Consider the following 15,845-nt stretch of genomic DNA (forward strand, 5'->3'; position numbering starts at 1 on the left):
TTGCAAAACATGCTGCCATTGGAGACTGATTACTATTTATCCACAAACACCTAGCCAGCCGAATTAAAGTAGCCACCAGTCTGGTCTTTAGCCATCAGTTTCAGCAAAAAGGCCCAGTTGCAACAATACTGGAACTCTTTTTTTCAAAAACTATGTATGGACTTTGACCGATTAGTTGAGTTACCCATTAACCAACTAACATCCATGCTAGTAGTTCTGTATATTAACATGCCATGACATGTTATGTTTCAAGCCTTAACATGCAATAAGAAGCTAAGTTAAGAGGTTACTACAAATAATAGCAAAGATGTTTCAAGGGCTTTCCATCATTTTACCACACTAGAAACAAGCAATTGATAAGCTCCCTGCTTGCTTGGTGTAAAGACCTTGAAAAATCTGGCAAATTGTTCTGTCATTGATCTGCAGCCCCACCTGCCTCACAAAGAATTTCACTTCAGAACTCAAGACTTCAGAAAATATTCTTTACTTCAGTATTTTTTTTTTTTTTTTTTTTAGTTAATACCAGCCAAGGTATCTTTTTTTTCTTTAGATACGAGAGATTGTTTCATGAACAAAACAAAACGTAATGGGCAGTTTCAGCGAGGTGCAAGGCCAGCATTGAGCCACATGTGGCCGTGGCTGTGACTGTGCGGTCACTTGAGCTGCATCAGGCTTGGTCCGAATTCTCTTTCTTCCGAAGGTGGTTCCAAGGGTCCAGAAAGAGTTTCCATCATCCAGGGGTAGTCATCCGGATCCCAGATCTGGGGCTGGACGGGCCCATCAGGACAGATTCACAATATTGGCTAAAAAACGCTGCGCCCACCACTCCTCCAGATCAATAGGGACGAAATCTGGAAAACAGGAATTAAAAGGGATGTTTTCATATACGTTTTCTGAACAAACTCTTCAAGGCTAATTGTAGGGAAGCAATGCGGATGAGAAGCATGTGCTTCAGTGCACAATGATTCACTTCTGGGCTTCAGTGCAATACTAAAATCCCCCTGCCCATTTTCCCACAATTATCCTTTGTCTTCAGAGGATATTTTTGACAGAAGAGTGAGTAAGAATGGCAAATAATAAGCAGAAATAATAGAGAATCATGCACACAACTGAATTTAAAACACAAAATACTTTACATCCCTGGTGGTCCCTTGCTTCAGCAGTTTACGCTTCTGTGCACTGCAGCCAAGCCTCCCTGCCATTAATGTGCCTGGACACACCTGCAAGCTATACTGCAGCTCACAGAAGCAAAACAAATTTGACATTTCACAGTGTGTTCACGCAGCAATATTGAAAACATGCTTTACTGGTGCATTAAACCCATAGAGCTCTCACTCTTTAAGCTGGGGCTGGGTGCCTTCTCTGTGTACTGGACAGGTCCGTGCCCATTCTCTGCCCCTCGCGAGTCTCCCAGCCGCTGCTCCACCTCCTGCCAGGCTGCAGAAACACAAGACCATTGCACTTAAAGCACACCCGTTTTATTGTATGATCATAAAGGTTGTATTGGTTCAATGTGTTTGAATGCATTACTTTAATCTGTCTGGATTAACTACAGTAGCAGATGGAGTCTGACCTAAGAATAACTGCAGCTAAAATATCTGATCATTGTATTTAACATGCAGACCTTCACATAGGAGTGGGTATGGAAGTAATATCCCTCTGCACTACAGAAATACTCTCCCCCTCCCAGAAGTCACAGCTGTCATTGTCCATCCATCAACAGTCCAAAGCACCTTTGACCATTGTTCCATAGTCCAATTTCTGTGTTCTTGTGCATACTTTAGCCTTTTAGTCTTGTTCCCCTTTCTTAACACAGAGATTCTTACTGCAACACATCCTTTTTAAGTCCTGATTTCAAGAGTGACCTTCGTACTGTTGATTTGATGGATGACATCTGTGCATTCTGCAAGTTCTGTTGTCAATTCAATGCTTGTCATCTTTCTATTCCTTAAGGATATTATCTTCAAGTATTGCTCATCCTTGTTAGACAGCTTTTTGGGGGTCTTCCAGTCCGGGGTTTGTCAAATACAGATAATGTTTCTCTATACTTGTTGATTGCGCTTCGGATAAGATGTGAGCGTTTTCACTCAATGTTTTTCCTTCTTTATGCAAGTCAAGGTTTTTATAATAGTAGAAAACACTAGTGGATTTTTGAAAAAAAAAAAAAAAAAAAAAAAAAAAAAAAAAAAAAAAAAAAAAAAAAAAAAAAAAAAAAAAAAAAAACCTCAAAACAACACCTATTTAAATTCCAGGCTATAAGGCAACAAACGGTGAAAATTTTGAAGGGGGTGTAGACTTCTTTTTCCTCTCTCTCTCCGTGAGCAAGGAGCAGTGAACTGTGCGAGCTGTGAACTGTATTAGTAACTTTAAATTAGTTTAAATAAATATATAAATAAATTTGTTTTCTATATAAGTTTGTTTTAATATCTGCAAACTTTTAGTCAGCATGTGCACCTGTGGATTGGCTCCTAATGTTAGGGGGAGTGAATTTTATTTTTTAAAAAGTTGAGTCAGGTGTTGGGACAATGTGACACTAGTCATGTCCTCATACTGGGAGGAGATTTTAACTGCACTATGGATTTTAACAATGATAGAAACCACGGGGAGCCCAATCCCCAATATGTTAGAGAGCTGGCCACTGTATTAAACACTTTTGACCTGGTTGACATCTGGAGGAATTGTCATCCCACCAGCAAACAATACACATGGATTAAAGTCAATCAGAATCAGCTTTCAGGGGCACGTTTGGACCAGTTTTACACACCAAAGCATCACACAAATAAATTCATTAGATGCAGTATCTCACCCAACTCTATTTCCGATCATCACTTTGTATCTGCTACTATCTCTTTACCCACCAAAACACATTCAAAGTCATACTGGCACTTTAACACAAAACTATTGTTAGACAAACAATTCACCAATTATCTTTAATTATTTTAGCAGAATTGGAGAAAAGAAAAAAATAAGTATGCCAGTTTGAGGCAGTGGTGGGATATCGGAAAGGTCCAAATTAAAGTGTTTTGTCAGCAATACACCTATTGTCACCAGGTCGGTAGATGCAGTGGTCAGCAAGTTAGAGAGTGAGATTGTGGAGTTTGAGAGGCAGTTGGATGTTCAGCGCAGTGAGGAGGTGTACTGGGACCTGCAGGAGAGACGGCAGCGCCTGGGCAGCTTTCTGGAGGAGAAGGTGAAGGGCGCCCTGCGCGGAGCCCATTTCACAGAGCTTAAAGACATGGACGCTCCTACAGCCGCCTTCTTCAGCCTGGAGAGGAAGACAGAGGAGCGCAAGCAGATGAGCTGTCTGAGGCTGCCCTGCGGGAGAGAGGTCTTCAGCCCTGCGGCGACTCATCTCCCCGTCTCATTGTTGTGCTCAGACTACAAAATCTTTTCCAAGGCGCTGGCAAATCGGCTGCTGACACAAATAGGATCAGTGGTGCATAAGGATCAATCCTATTGTGTATCAGAACTATCCATTTTTGATAATCTGTTTTTAATGAGACCTTTTCAATGTGTCCAAACTTTTTAATATTGATGTTGGTTTAATTTCAATTGAGCAGGAAAAAGCTTTTGACAGAGTTGACCATGAGTATTTGTTTCATACACTGAAGGCATTTAGTTTTGGCCCTGTTTTTATTTCTAATATTAAACTCCTCTATAAGAATGTTTTTAGCCTGGTGAAAGTAAACAATGATCTGAGTGTCCCTTTCCCTGTGCAGAGGAGGATACGGCAGGGCTGCTCCCTCTCAGGGATGCTCTACTCCCTCTCTATAGAGCCTTCCCTGCAACAGCTGAGGGAGAAGCTAACTGGGCTGGCTGTGCCAGCTGCACCCAACAGCCCCCACATCAGGCTATCTGCGTATGCTGATGACCTTAATGTTTTCATTACTAATGACAGGGACGTCACTGTGCTGGAATCCTGCATTAAGAATTATGAAAAGGCCACCTCAGCGCAGGTCAATTGGGCAAAAAGTGCAGCTTTTCTGTCTGGTAGCTGGGAGGGAGTAACTCCCCCATCACTGCCCCCAGTGCTGACCTGGGAAAACACTGGGGTTAAGATATTGGGAGTGTTTTTTGGGAAAGAAGCGTTCATGTAACAAAACTGGGAGGGACTGCTGTATAAAGTGAAAGGGAGGCTGCAGAGCTGGCAGTGGCTCCTTTCACGACTCTCATTTAGGGGGAGGGTCCTCGTTATTATCAATCTGGTGGCATCTATGCTCTGGCATAGGCTGGTGTGTCTGGACCCTCTCCTGGGTTTGTTAAATGAGATTCAGAAGTGTCTGGTCCAGTTTTTCTGGAGTGAGCATCACTGGCTGCGTCCAGCTGTCCTGTACCTCCCCCATGAAGAAGGGGGGCAGGGGTTGATTGAAAAGCACTAGATCGGAAGAGTTGCTGTGCACTAAACGGGTTTTTGAAGAGCCTGTTTTTTAATCCCATTTTAAATTGTGAGTTTTAATTCTGCACATAAGTCTTCAGTGTTTTATAAAGCAGGTTTTACTAAGCTTGGCCAGCTGATTGATTTGGAAAGCCAGTAGGGAATTAGCTATATCACTACAGATCAAATCAGTGCGGTTTGTAGAAAAGATCCTGAGTGATTTACAGGCCTCTCTCATCAGCTATGTCCCAATTTTTGACTAGTCTTTTATCAGAGCGCTTGATTCCAGAGCAGGAGCCCCTGTTCCCCACAGTGCTAGTCTCCCTCTCAGTGCCAGAGGAGGAGGAATCATCTGGCAAAATACTGATGTTGAAGAAAGTGGCAGAGGTGGCTTTCCATACAGCAGAGAAAAAGCAGCTGTATGAAACGTGTATTAAAAAACTTTATTATAATCAGCTGAAGGACCTGGGGGACACTAAGTGGAGAGCTCACCTCAGTGTTCCTGACGATGAATCCCCTGTCTGGAGAGTTTTATATTAATTCCCCCTGCCCAAGCGCTCTCTGACCTGCAGCGGAGAGTGCTGCACGGAATTATAGCCACAAACCGGTACTTGAACCGTGTGGAGCCGGGGGTCAGTGATTGTGCCCCTTCTGTTCCGCAGTGAAGACAGTTTTCCACCTGTTTTCAGACTGCCCCCGGCTGCAGCCTTTTTTTTTTAGTTTTTTAGAAAATCTGTTGGCTTGCTTGGGAGTTGTTTTTACAAAATAGCTCTTTGATTTTAACATTAAATATAGTTTTAAACAAAGAAACAAGTGCTCACTGGTCAACTTTGTATTGGGTCAGGCGAAATTGGCCATTTTAAAATCCCGAAAGAGCAAGATTTTATCCACTGGTTTTAGTAATGCTGTAAGCGTTTTTAGAATCCTGATGGTCTCCAGGATTAAGATTGATTTTCATTATTATCAAATGGTGCAGGACTTGGACAGTTTTAAAGAGCGTTGGTGCATTAGAGATTGGGTGTGCGACGTAAGCGAGGAGGGGGAGCTCATTGTGTTCCTTTAAAGGTCCTGTGACCAGAACGGACCGTGATAGTGTTGCTATTGTTTTGAAATTGTTGTTTTGTGGCTAGATGTATTTTTTGTTATTTTTTTTGGATATAATACTCTCTCTCAGATACCCACACAAATCTGATGCAATCTTGTGACGGACTGCCAATGTTTACCTTTTGTATGATCATTTCTATTTCTATACTGGCAAATATATAGTCTGTCCTCAGCAAATCAAATTACAGTATTGATAAAACCATGACAAGTTAAAGTCCCTCCACCCTGGATAATTTAATACGAATGCTTCCCAGCATGTTTCCAAGCCCCAACAAAATACATAAAGAAACAAGAAAAAAAGGGAAGCGCCTGGGTGCTGAAATCATGTCAAGGAAATCCAATCACATGACGTATGCAGTCAGCAGTTGGGGGTCATGGACTGTCTGAGTGGCAAGGATTCTTGGGACATGAAGGCTGCACACTGTGGAGTTAATTAGCCCGAAATAAGCAAAACCAAGGTTTAGAGAGACAGGTTGAATCTGGTGTATTTACAGGGTAAACAAATGACTCAGTGAGCTACAGCATGTGGAATACTTGCTCGTAATAAATGCAAAATGTTTTTCTTTTTTGCTAGACTTGTGCTTGCACTTAGTTAGCGATAATGTGAAACAACCTTGAATGTAAAAAACACATGGGATTGTAGATTAACAAACTGATACTGTAATCTAGAAGCATATGGATCCAATTCTATATTCACACAATTATTGTTTTGAGATTCAGCTTTTATTAGGGAGCTAAGAACTCCCTTAAATCCCTTGTTTAGAAAGATACAGGGTATTAATGCTTGTGACAGGGTAGCCATCTGCTGTGTGGGTGCATAAATTTGCTGCTGAGTGACAGGCAGGAGATTGAGACGGAGGTTGAAGTTGATACGCCTCGCAGGTAAACAGGATCTATTTACATATTAACATACTGAACTGCTCACGTGACACTAGCAACAATGGTAGCGCATGGAGTACATATAACTCTGTACAAAACGTTTGGTGTGACTCAATAATAAACAAAATCCAGCTGCCCGGTTTTGACTTGCTTACTTGCTCTTCGGTATCCAACCATGATTCTGGTTCTCCCTCACACACACAGACACACAAGTCTGCGGATTTCAGCTCCTTTAACCTGGTTGGCTTTGGTTTTGCAGCAGCCCGGAGGTAAATAAATAGAAGCTTTTTTTACCAGACGCCCCGCTGGAACAGACCTACCTGCTCATTAGACTCCACACCTACAGCAGGCAGGCTCTCCCAGGAGTGTCAGGTACTTCATTAATTAATTACAATATATACAGGCTATTTACATTTACACAGAAAACCCTGTTCATTTGCAGGGCTCCTGTCCTGCCACCGTGCTGTATATAAACAAATTCCATTGTAAGCATAACTCGCTTTCCCTTTTCTGTAGCACTAGCGCTGTTTTGCACTAGCACTGTACACGCAGGTGACGTTGCTGAAGAGCTTGATCATGGCGGATAAACGGTTCGGGCGGATAGGTGATGGGTGGATACATGACGGCTTACTGCACTACATACTGGATTACTCCCTATCTGGTTAAGTTAATTGTGTACTCTATTCCAAACACTGAGCTGAATCTGGTTAAAGTTAAACCCCAGAGTAGAAGCAACACAAACCATGACAAAAACATGTCTCACATAATAGCTACATGAGAGGATGCACTGACGGAGCTTGGCGACAACTTCCTCCCTCACTTTTTACAAAATACTCCATCTTGGATTTTATCCACTGCTATTTTTTCTCTCCTTGTTGCTTAACTGAGGAACACTGCTCACTAAATAAAGAAGTTAACTAGGCCTACCTTCGTATACAAAGTTGACATTGTCCTGGTGTGCTGCTGTGTAGCCCTCGCCCTGGGAGTCTGTCTGTGGCACTGGTGTATTGGAGCGCTTTCCGTTCACCCGGCTGAACACAAGCTTCTGAGCTGGGCTACTGCAATACAAAAACGATACGATACAAATTCATTTTTATATAGTGCCCTTTACACCATAGCATCCCAGAGCGCTGTACAAAGTTAAAAAAACAAAAGAGGTTATATGTATAATACACACCAATTATATAAAAGCACATTTCAACCTGCCAAATATCAACCGGAATAGAGTCCCACAAAATGAGTAGAACAACAGCCAAACATTTCGCTTCAGCTGATTGAAGACGCAACTAAAAGTCCTGCATTGTCTGATGTCAAGGAACGAATAAGAATATACTGAGTTAGTACTTTTTAGAGATGTGATGGCTATAAACCATGAAGGCCCTTGTAGTTTATTACGACAATTTTAAAATCAATTCTGTACTTCACTGGTAATCAATGTAAGGACCCGAGCACTGGAGTAATAGGTTGTGAAAGACAAGGGTGGGTGAGAAAGCAGTCTGAAGCCTTCTACGTTAAGTGGCAGTTTCCCTCAGCTTTAGATTTTTATTACAATATAAAAAAGACAAAGGGTCTCGACAAGGCTCCATAGACTTGGTACCAGATTATTAGCATTGCATGCATGAAGAAGGCCTCACATAAGTGACTCTGGCAAAAGCGCAAGTTAGTGTCGTAAGTGATCACATACTGAACCATACAGTATTTAAAATATATACAATACGGTAAGAGTCATACAAATCACTGTAATTGTAGTCAAGCCTGATGATGCTGGGCCCATAATTAAAGGAGTGTCCATATGAATGCTGTACAGTTTGTCCTATAGTGTGAACCCAGTACAAAACTACACAGATAAAGGGTTGTATTATACATTTAAAAAGCATATTAAAGATCAAGGAAAAACAATTGTGTAACTCTTTGAAAAGAGGATTTATTGCTGGTACTTTCAGTTAGTATGGCACCGCCCTGCTAAGTGGAACTGGAGGCTTTCTCCAACATAATATTTAACCAAAAATGCTTTAAGCAAAACCAGCAGCCAAACAGAAATCATCATTAGCCTTTACATGTGACCCAATACTCCAACTACCCATTTAACAAAACGTCCTGCGCATAATATTGTACAATGCCATCAACATTTTTATTAAAACAGATTTTGAAATGTAACATACTACTGTGGTTTGGGTTTCCTCACTGTGCACATTACATGTATGATTCACCTATTGATATTTAGAACCAGGTATGCTTTAGGTTTTATAAGACTGTGTTAAAGTGGAAGTAGCAGGGTTCTGAAAAATACAGCGTTACACGTCTCCAGGTGTTTCTACAACTGTAGATAACGTAGCTGTACATTTTCTTAACACCCCGACAACTTTTTACACTTATAACTTTAAAGTCTGTTTCAAAGCTCTTTTCAAAATGTTTGCTCTAGTGCACTGGGGTTTGAGATCTGTCCTCTAAATCACTGCAGGAAGAGTGATAAAAAAAACATTTTGAAAAGAGCTCTGAAACAGACTTTAAAGTTGTAAGTGTAAAAAGTTGTCAGGATGTTAACAATGAGACAGGTCTGTTATTTAAACAGTTGTAGCAACATGTCGGGATGTGTAATGCTGTACTTTTCGGAACCACGCTACTTACTCTTAAGGACTACACATAAGTTTAATCATAATAGGAAAATTACTTGATATGATCGATAGATAAAATGTATGAGAATGTTGGGATGTACACTTGGGATCCACCACTAATCCCCGCTGTGGTATATACTATAAAAATTTAATTTGTTCTAGATTGTTTGTAGACACTGCTGTAATGGTGAACATGGTTTGAATCAAACCACTGTGCTTTATTTCTTAATGCAACTGCAGCATACTACCTGTCAAAACTACCTGCAATAGACACTTTGCTGGAGCAGTTCAAGGTTGTTACAGGGATGGAAATAAGACTATTGCAGAGTAGTTTCACTCATTCACCCAGGCTTTTACTACAAGCTTGAACAGCCACAGTGTATAGGCTACAAGCTCAAGTATGTCATATTAAACTCATAGTAAAAATGGAATGGATCCATATGCTATGCAATGGGAGCAAAAAAAAAAAAAATGGCCAGGAAGGATGAGAACAGTCACACAAACCCTGATTCCGACAGTATGAGGAATGTTATGCAAAAGAAGTGGGTACCTGATTAACATACAAAATCAAGAGTTGACGTGGTCGGACTGAGTATTTTCCATCTAAAGTGATTCCACTTGTTGCAGAGAGTCCTAATGGAAATGGGAACCTAATTCAAACAGGCCCTGTGCTAAAATAAAAAGGGTCTGACTTTGGTGGGAGTGACTCTTTGACTGTGGAGCCCAATGTGCTGCTAGGGATTGCTGCAGTTTTAGAGGATGAAAGCATCATGTTTCACTCCTGTACTGATGACACCCAGCTCTACTTAAAACATGACCCTGGTAGTGTGCCATGGTCTGGCTCTCGACTTGCATTCAAGGCATCAAGGCCTGAATGTCTGACAATTTTCTTAAGCTGAACACTAGCAAATCTGAACTCCTTCTAGTAGGATCTAAAACTCAATTAAAGAATCTCAACATTGCTGCCCTGAACCTCGGAAACTGTCTCTCTGCTGCTGCCTTCCCCCACAGTATGAAGCCTTGGCGTACTTCTTGACAACAACCTCTCCTTTGATGCCCACATCTCCTCCGTGGTCAAATCTTCCTTCTACCATTTTCAAAACATCTCCAAAGTTCGTCCCTACCTTTTCCACCTAGATGCGGAGACACTCTGTCATGCATTTATCTCCTCTTGAGTCGACTGCTGCAACTCTCTACATGGTGATCTCTCGGTACGCACCATAAACCGACTGCAGCTAGTCCAGAATGCCACTGCCAGGATCCTTACCAGATGTAAAACAAACATGGTCCTCCGACTCTGGTCTGCTTGTTATCCCCAAGCAAACGTGTACCACGTGTAATTATTACAGCACATATTTACAAAATTGCATTAAAATGAGCTTTCGAACTTTACTTTTTTCTATTATTTTCCTGTTACATTAAATGTACCGTATCTTGTTTCTCCATATCTCCTGCAACATACGTCTGTTTTGTTTTTCTCTACCATTACTGCCTTTCAACCCCACATGTCCATTGATTGAAATCCCGAACTTACCTAAAAAAATCTAATTTGCGTCATTAACACATAGGTTTCCAATTTTAAAACGGAATAGTTATTACGTCACCTTTATTTAAACTGCACCCAGTCCACCTGTCAGAAAACATCAGAAAAGTTATTTGTTTATTTATTTTAATGGAAACAACGTTCGGGATAAGAGTCAGGTTAAAAACAGACTGCGCGAGCGATTTACCGAGTGCCTTTTTGTTCCAGAAAAGTGTGAACATCAATTTTCCATTTGGGGTAGCAAGGTCGAAGAGGGTTAAGGTTTTTCGCCTGCTATGTCCTCCGGGATTCGGTAAGAGTCTAGACCACAGTTGTGATAGTCTGGGTCGCAGTCTAGGCACAGCATAACTGTCGAAGTTCATACTTGCTCCCTGCATAGTCGGGTTACTATGGAGACCGCAACACGATTACGAAACACAGCATTAACCATTTCTCAGATTTTTACAACGCTTGAGTCGACAATTTCGTATCACTTTTACCAGTAACTACTGTCCATAGCCGCTGTGCATTGTCTTGGAAAGCTGTTTCTCTGCACTGCTGCTTCGGCTGTTGTGCTCTACAGAGCAGGGCATAAATAACACGGAGAGGCCCCGAATGGAAAACACGTTTCTATACTACCTCGTATACATGTCATTGCTTAAAATCACCAGGAGAATGTACGGTACAGTCGACTTTAATTCAAGCAAACAAACAAACAGAAAAAAATCTGACTTGCAACTGCGTGTCTCCCAGTCGTTTGTAGTGAATGGATTTCAACACGTCACCTTTGCCGAGCGTGGAACTGCATAGTAACCTTGCTTTTACGCAAGGTCACCTCTGCCTGGGAATATCAACACAGGGATCTTTACAACAGCACAAAATAAACCACTGCTTTGCAAATATAAGGAATTAAAACCGCATTGTAAATGAAATGCTCGTTAAAACTAGCACGAGCTGTACTGCTAAGCAACGACGAGTAAGATACTGCAAATTAAGAAGCAGGTAGGGGCTGCCATACGGTACACTTTAATAATTAGATTGCAACGTAGACAGCCACTGTAAAACCCGGGTAGATAAACTGCATTTTAAATACCAATATGATTATGTCACTTACTCTGACACTGGCCAAGGCTTCTGCTTCTGCTTTGAGTCGTTGATCTTGTTGTCGAGTTGCTGCGTGGGACCTATCAATTGAGTTACAAAAGAATAAAACATTAGCAGCAACAACACAACTCGCAATACGTAGAGCAACGAACAGCTTTACAATAACGTATTATTGCCTCATCCTGTATTCATGGCCACAGCATTCTGAGGCTGTGTAGATAACAAAGGTTTCAGAAAAAAACGTCAATATTAATGTGTTGCTTTCTGCATAGCAGGGACGTGCAACTGTTGGGGGGTGGGGGGACAAACAAAGAAAAGCACATAATAAAAAGTATGCTTGTCATTTAAACACGTGTTACCTGTTCTCCTTTGTGTGACAAGTTTGCTGGGACCTCTCGTAATAGTGTACATCGTGTGTTACAACAGTGCGCCTCAGTACACTTTCCGAAGATACCAGTAACTCACGCTTAACTGCAGTATCAGTGGCAAAATCGTACAAAAAAGGTAGAAAAATTCAATACAAAGAAATATAAAAGCCAAGCGTCCCTTTTGTCCCGGCGTTTCTTTCTTTTTGTAGCAGCCACAGTGACAGGGTGCAATGTATTCCCAGTCAGCAGTAAGATCTTGCAAAACGTGCGTGTGGTGGTATAGGGTTAAAGTCAGGGTACAAGTCAGTGCAAGCCAAAAGCGCGTCTGTCTGGCAAGGTAACTTTGCTATGGGGCTACAATGTGACTTCATGAAACCGATTGTCAGCAGCCGGTGCGATCCTGAGTGTTACCACCCACCTGTGACGTTTCCATACGCCTCTTTGGGGTTTTTTAAAGGGGACGCGCCCTTCAGACGAGTGTTGGCCGTTTCCCTGATATGATATCTTTAGATTAGCGTGTGATGGACGCTGAGGGTTCTGGAAATGCAAGTTTTGTACCTAGCTGTAATGTCCCTCTTTCTTGTTTTGTTTATCGTTCCAAGGAGCCAATAGGAAAACCGAGGACATATTTCTAGAAAGTTGTTGTGTTTTAAGTGAAAGTCGACAACAAACAAAATATTTTAGCAAATTTTCGGGTTTTACCCGATTGAACACGATTTCTCTTTGTAAAACAGCATTGAGTAAAGTTGACGTATGTTCTATGTGCAATTATACTTGCAAATCCACTACAAAATAAAACTCTCTCTCTCTCTCTCTCTCTTTTCTGTGAAAGAGAGACAGAGAGGGGAGAGAGATATATGTAGTCAGAAGTTTGCATACCCCAGTGTGTGGAAATATACATACGTTATGGATTTAAACTGTTGACGACAAAAAAATCAGACGTCCTAATTATCATATAAAAAGAACAGTGATACGTTTATACGTCATATTGATACATGAGTGTTTCTGTATTAAAATGTGCTATGACCTCCCCTAGTTTTACCACAACTTCTGGATCTCTTGTTATAGCACAGACAAGTTTCCTATCTGAAGAGGGGTATTTCTCTCTTCTCAGCAGTCCAGATTCAGCTGGTTTACACTAGATCTGGATTGTTCAAGATGTGACATTTACAAGGTTAAAACTTTAGGTGGTGACTAAGCGAGTTCCAATCTTGGATCGGTGGCAAATTAGGGCTTTATTTTTTAGCTTCTGTTAAATAAATAGTTAGTCCATGTGCTGTGCATTTTAGTCATGTTTTTTGGTCCGTGTTTTAAAAATGACATTACGCTTAACGTTACAACAGGTGCATTTGTAGACGTTTAGGTTTTAAAAAAAAAAAAAAAAAAAAAGAAAATCATGCAAGAAACTGTTTACATAGAGTGTGATTAACATCACAGTGCAATACTCTTAACACAGCCTCCCTCGTGGAGGTAGCAGACATCATAGTGCAATACTCATATCACAGCCTTCCTCCTGGAGGGAGCAGACATCATAGTGCAATACTCTTAACACAACCTCCCTCGTGGAGGAAGCAGACATCATAGTGCAATACTCTTAACACAACCTCCCTCGTGGAGGGAGCAGACAGCATAGTGCAATACTCTTAACACAGCCTCCCTCGTGGAGGTAGCAGACATCATAGTGCAATACTCTTAACACAGCCTCCCTCGTGGAGGGAACAGACATTACAGTGCAATACTCTTATCTTATTCAGCAGCCACGTTTCTTTCCTGTAGTGCAGGAATTTCATTACCAGCTTGAGATAGCTGCCAGCATCTAAAATTGCACATGGCAGGAAACAGATAGTGCCATTTGTCTTAAGCAAAGGCAAATTCAGGACTGTGATGATCAGGTGTTGGATATTGAAAATCCCTGCATCTATGGTCGCGCATGTTGTTGCACAAATGAGCAGACTGATTAATACTAAAAGATATCTGCTTCGCTAATGATCTCTTTTTAAGGTCTTGGAAGTTTAGTCTCTGAATTCGCGTACCTATGTTTAAAGCAAATGGTGAGGTGAATGTATTCAAATCCATACAGATCATTGATTGCGCCCTGTGCGATATACACATCCAGTTTTCACTCTCTAAGGCTATCCTTTCCTGTTCTTGTGAAATATTATTTGGCTGCAAGGCTATATTCGGTGCAATACTGGATTTTCAAAATTGTTAATTTGGAAAATAATCTGACTATTCACTCCTAACTAGTCCCTATTTTACATGCACAAAATGTCTGACTTAAAAAAAGTTTAGGATTAGACAATGATTATTTAAAACAGAATAGAAAAAGCTTGGTATCACACTGCAGGACATCTCTCAAAATGACACACTGTCCTTTCACACAGCAGTCAATCACAATACAATAGCAGAGGAACTCTTTCAGTTCTTTCAAATAAGACAAATCCTTGAAAAATGACCATAATATAGCATACACACTATTAGCATACGTTCAATCGAATAAATATGATTGCTGCAGCTGTAAAAAAAAAAGACCATGAAACTGCAGGACGCAAATAAAAACGAAAGCACAAACAAACGGACAATATTAGCCTTACACTTGTGCCCTTTTTACATACAATATAGTATTCTAAAAACATACATAAAAAACATACACAATAAAACATATAAAGACCATACAGACATCACAAAAATAAGAAACAAGCAATAAAATGTATACAATTTAAAAAAGAAAGAAAAAATACATTACAATCAGACAACAGCAGGTCACAAATAAAAAAAGAACACGACAAAATGCAATAAAATAAAGAACAGAAGGCTTTATATTACAGCCTAAAAAAAAAAAAAAAAAAAAAAAACAGGTGTGTTGTGTATTTGTAAACACAGATATGACAGTTTTCGCTTTGTATTATAAGCTTTCACAATTATTTTCAGTATAGCGAGAGATCTTGCTAGGAACGCAGAATTGACGAGGAAGGTCTGTTGTGTGCTGTTGTTTGGATGGTCAGTTTTAGAAGGAAAGCAAAACAAGGTCAGCAATTTTTTTTCTGGTATGTGGTCGTATTTTTCAAATAAGTGCAAAACAACTACAAATGCAGTAGTGCTGCTCAGATCCCAACATTTTTAACTGAAGATTGTGTTTGCTACGCGGCTTCCGGGAAATCGCATGAGCGAAAACGTGACTGCGCGGAGTGGTCATTTTTCAGATTGATGGCGAAAAGTGTAGCCCGTTATCAGCAAAAAAAAAATATTTAGGGTCGGTCTGGTAACCTGAACCTCAGATAAGGTATTTTTTTATTTGGCTTTTTATTCGTCAGCCAATTGACGCCCCTCAGGTCGGCTGACATGTATGTTACATTTTGTTTGCTTAATTAATGCCCCAAATTAACAATGCCGTGTAGCCCACATTGAGAAACTATATTCCATCATAGGTCTGCTCATTTTGACAAGTTTTTTTTTTTTTTTTACCACGTTTTTGAGTTGAAATCTGGTTGGTTTTTGAGAAGATTCCACCAGATGGCGTGCGTGTAAAACATTTGCATTTAAGACCGTCCTTTTAAAGAAACGAAACACAGCAGAGTAACTGCCAACAATACTTGTGTGCGTAAAAAAGATTGGTGCCTGTAAAATATATTTGTAGACTGGTAAAAACGAGTTGTAGCTGTAAAATAAATGTGTACCTTTAAAACGTATTTTGTGTAGTTTGTAAGTTTTTTTAAGTATCCAAATATAAGAGTACAACTCTTTTTTTAACCGTTATTTCACGCTCACGAAAAAAAAAGCCTGCGAGCGACGCTCAGGCAGCCACAGCGGAATGTGGATGCACAGGTTGCCGCTTCCACAGTCTAGTAACTGTAAAATGAGCTGTATTTCAGTTGCAC

The 15,845-nt window shown here is 40.6% G+C and overlaps 1 protein-coding gene across 1 annotated transcript; it reads right to left on the bottom strand.

The window, feature by feature from the left end:
* Window positions 1-304: 304 nt before the first annotated feature.
* Window positions 305-12,507, bottom strand: LOC121330548 (MAPK regulated corepressor interacting protein 2-like). Its single transcript, XM_041277142.1, has 5 exons — window positions 11,959-12,507; window positions 11,610-11,679; window positions 7,286-7,416; window positions 1,336-1,437; window positions 305-851 (listed from the first exon to the last, which is right to left on the bottom strand). The coding sequence occupies exons 1-5, from the start codon at window positions 12,008-12,010 to the stop codon at window positions 781-783; spliced, it is 426 nt and encodes a 141-aa protein (XP_041133076.1). The 5' UTR covers window positions 12,011-12,507; the 3' UTR covers window positions 305-780.
* Between the last annotated feature and the right edge of the window lie 3,338 nt (window positions 12,508-15,845).

Source organism: Polyodon spathula, chromosome 18, assembly GCF_017654505.1.
Source record: "Polyodon spathula isolate WHYD16114869_AA chromosome 18, ASM1765450v1, whole genome shotgun sequence".
NCBI lineage: Eukaryota > Metazoa > Chordata > Actinopteri > Acipenseriformes > Polyodontidae > Polyodon > Polyodon spathula.

Bases quoted from the DNA above. Each gene is read 5' to 3' on its own strand.
- LOC121330548 (XM_041277142.1), bottom strand. From the start codon at position 12,010: ATGTACACTATTACGAGAGGTCCCAGCAAACTTGTCACACAAAGGAGA. The intron at 11,680-11,958 runs GTAACACGTGTT...CTCAATTGATAG, and splicing joins TGTCACACAAAGGAGAACAG to GTCCCACGCAGCAACTCGAC. The intron at 1,438-7,285 runs GTAGGCCTAGTT...GTGTTTCTGCAG, and splicing joins TGTCAACTTTGTATACGAAG to CCTGGCAGGAGGTGGAGCAG.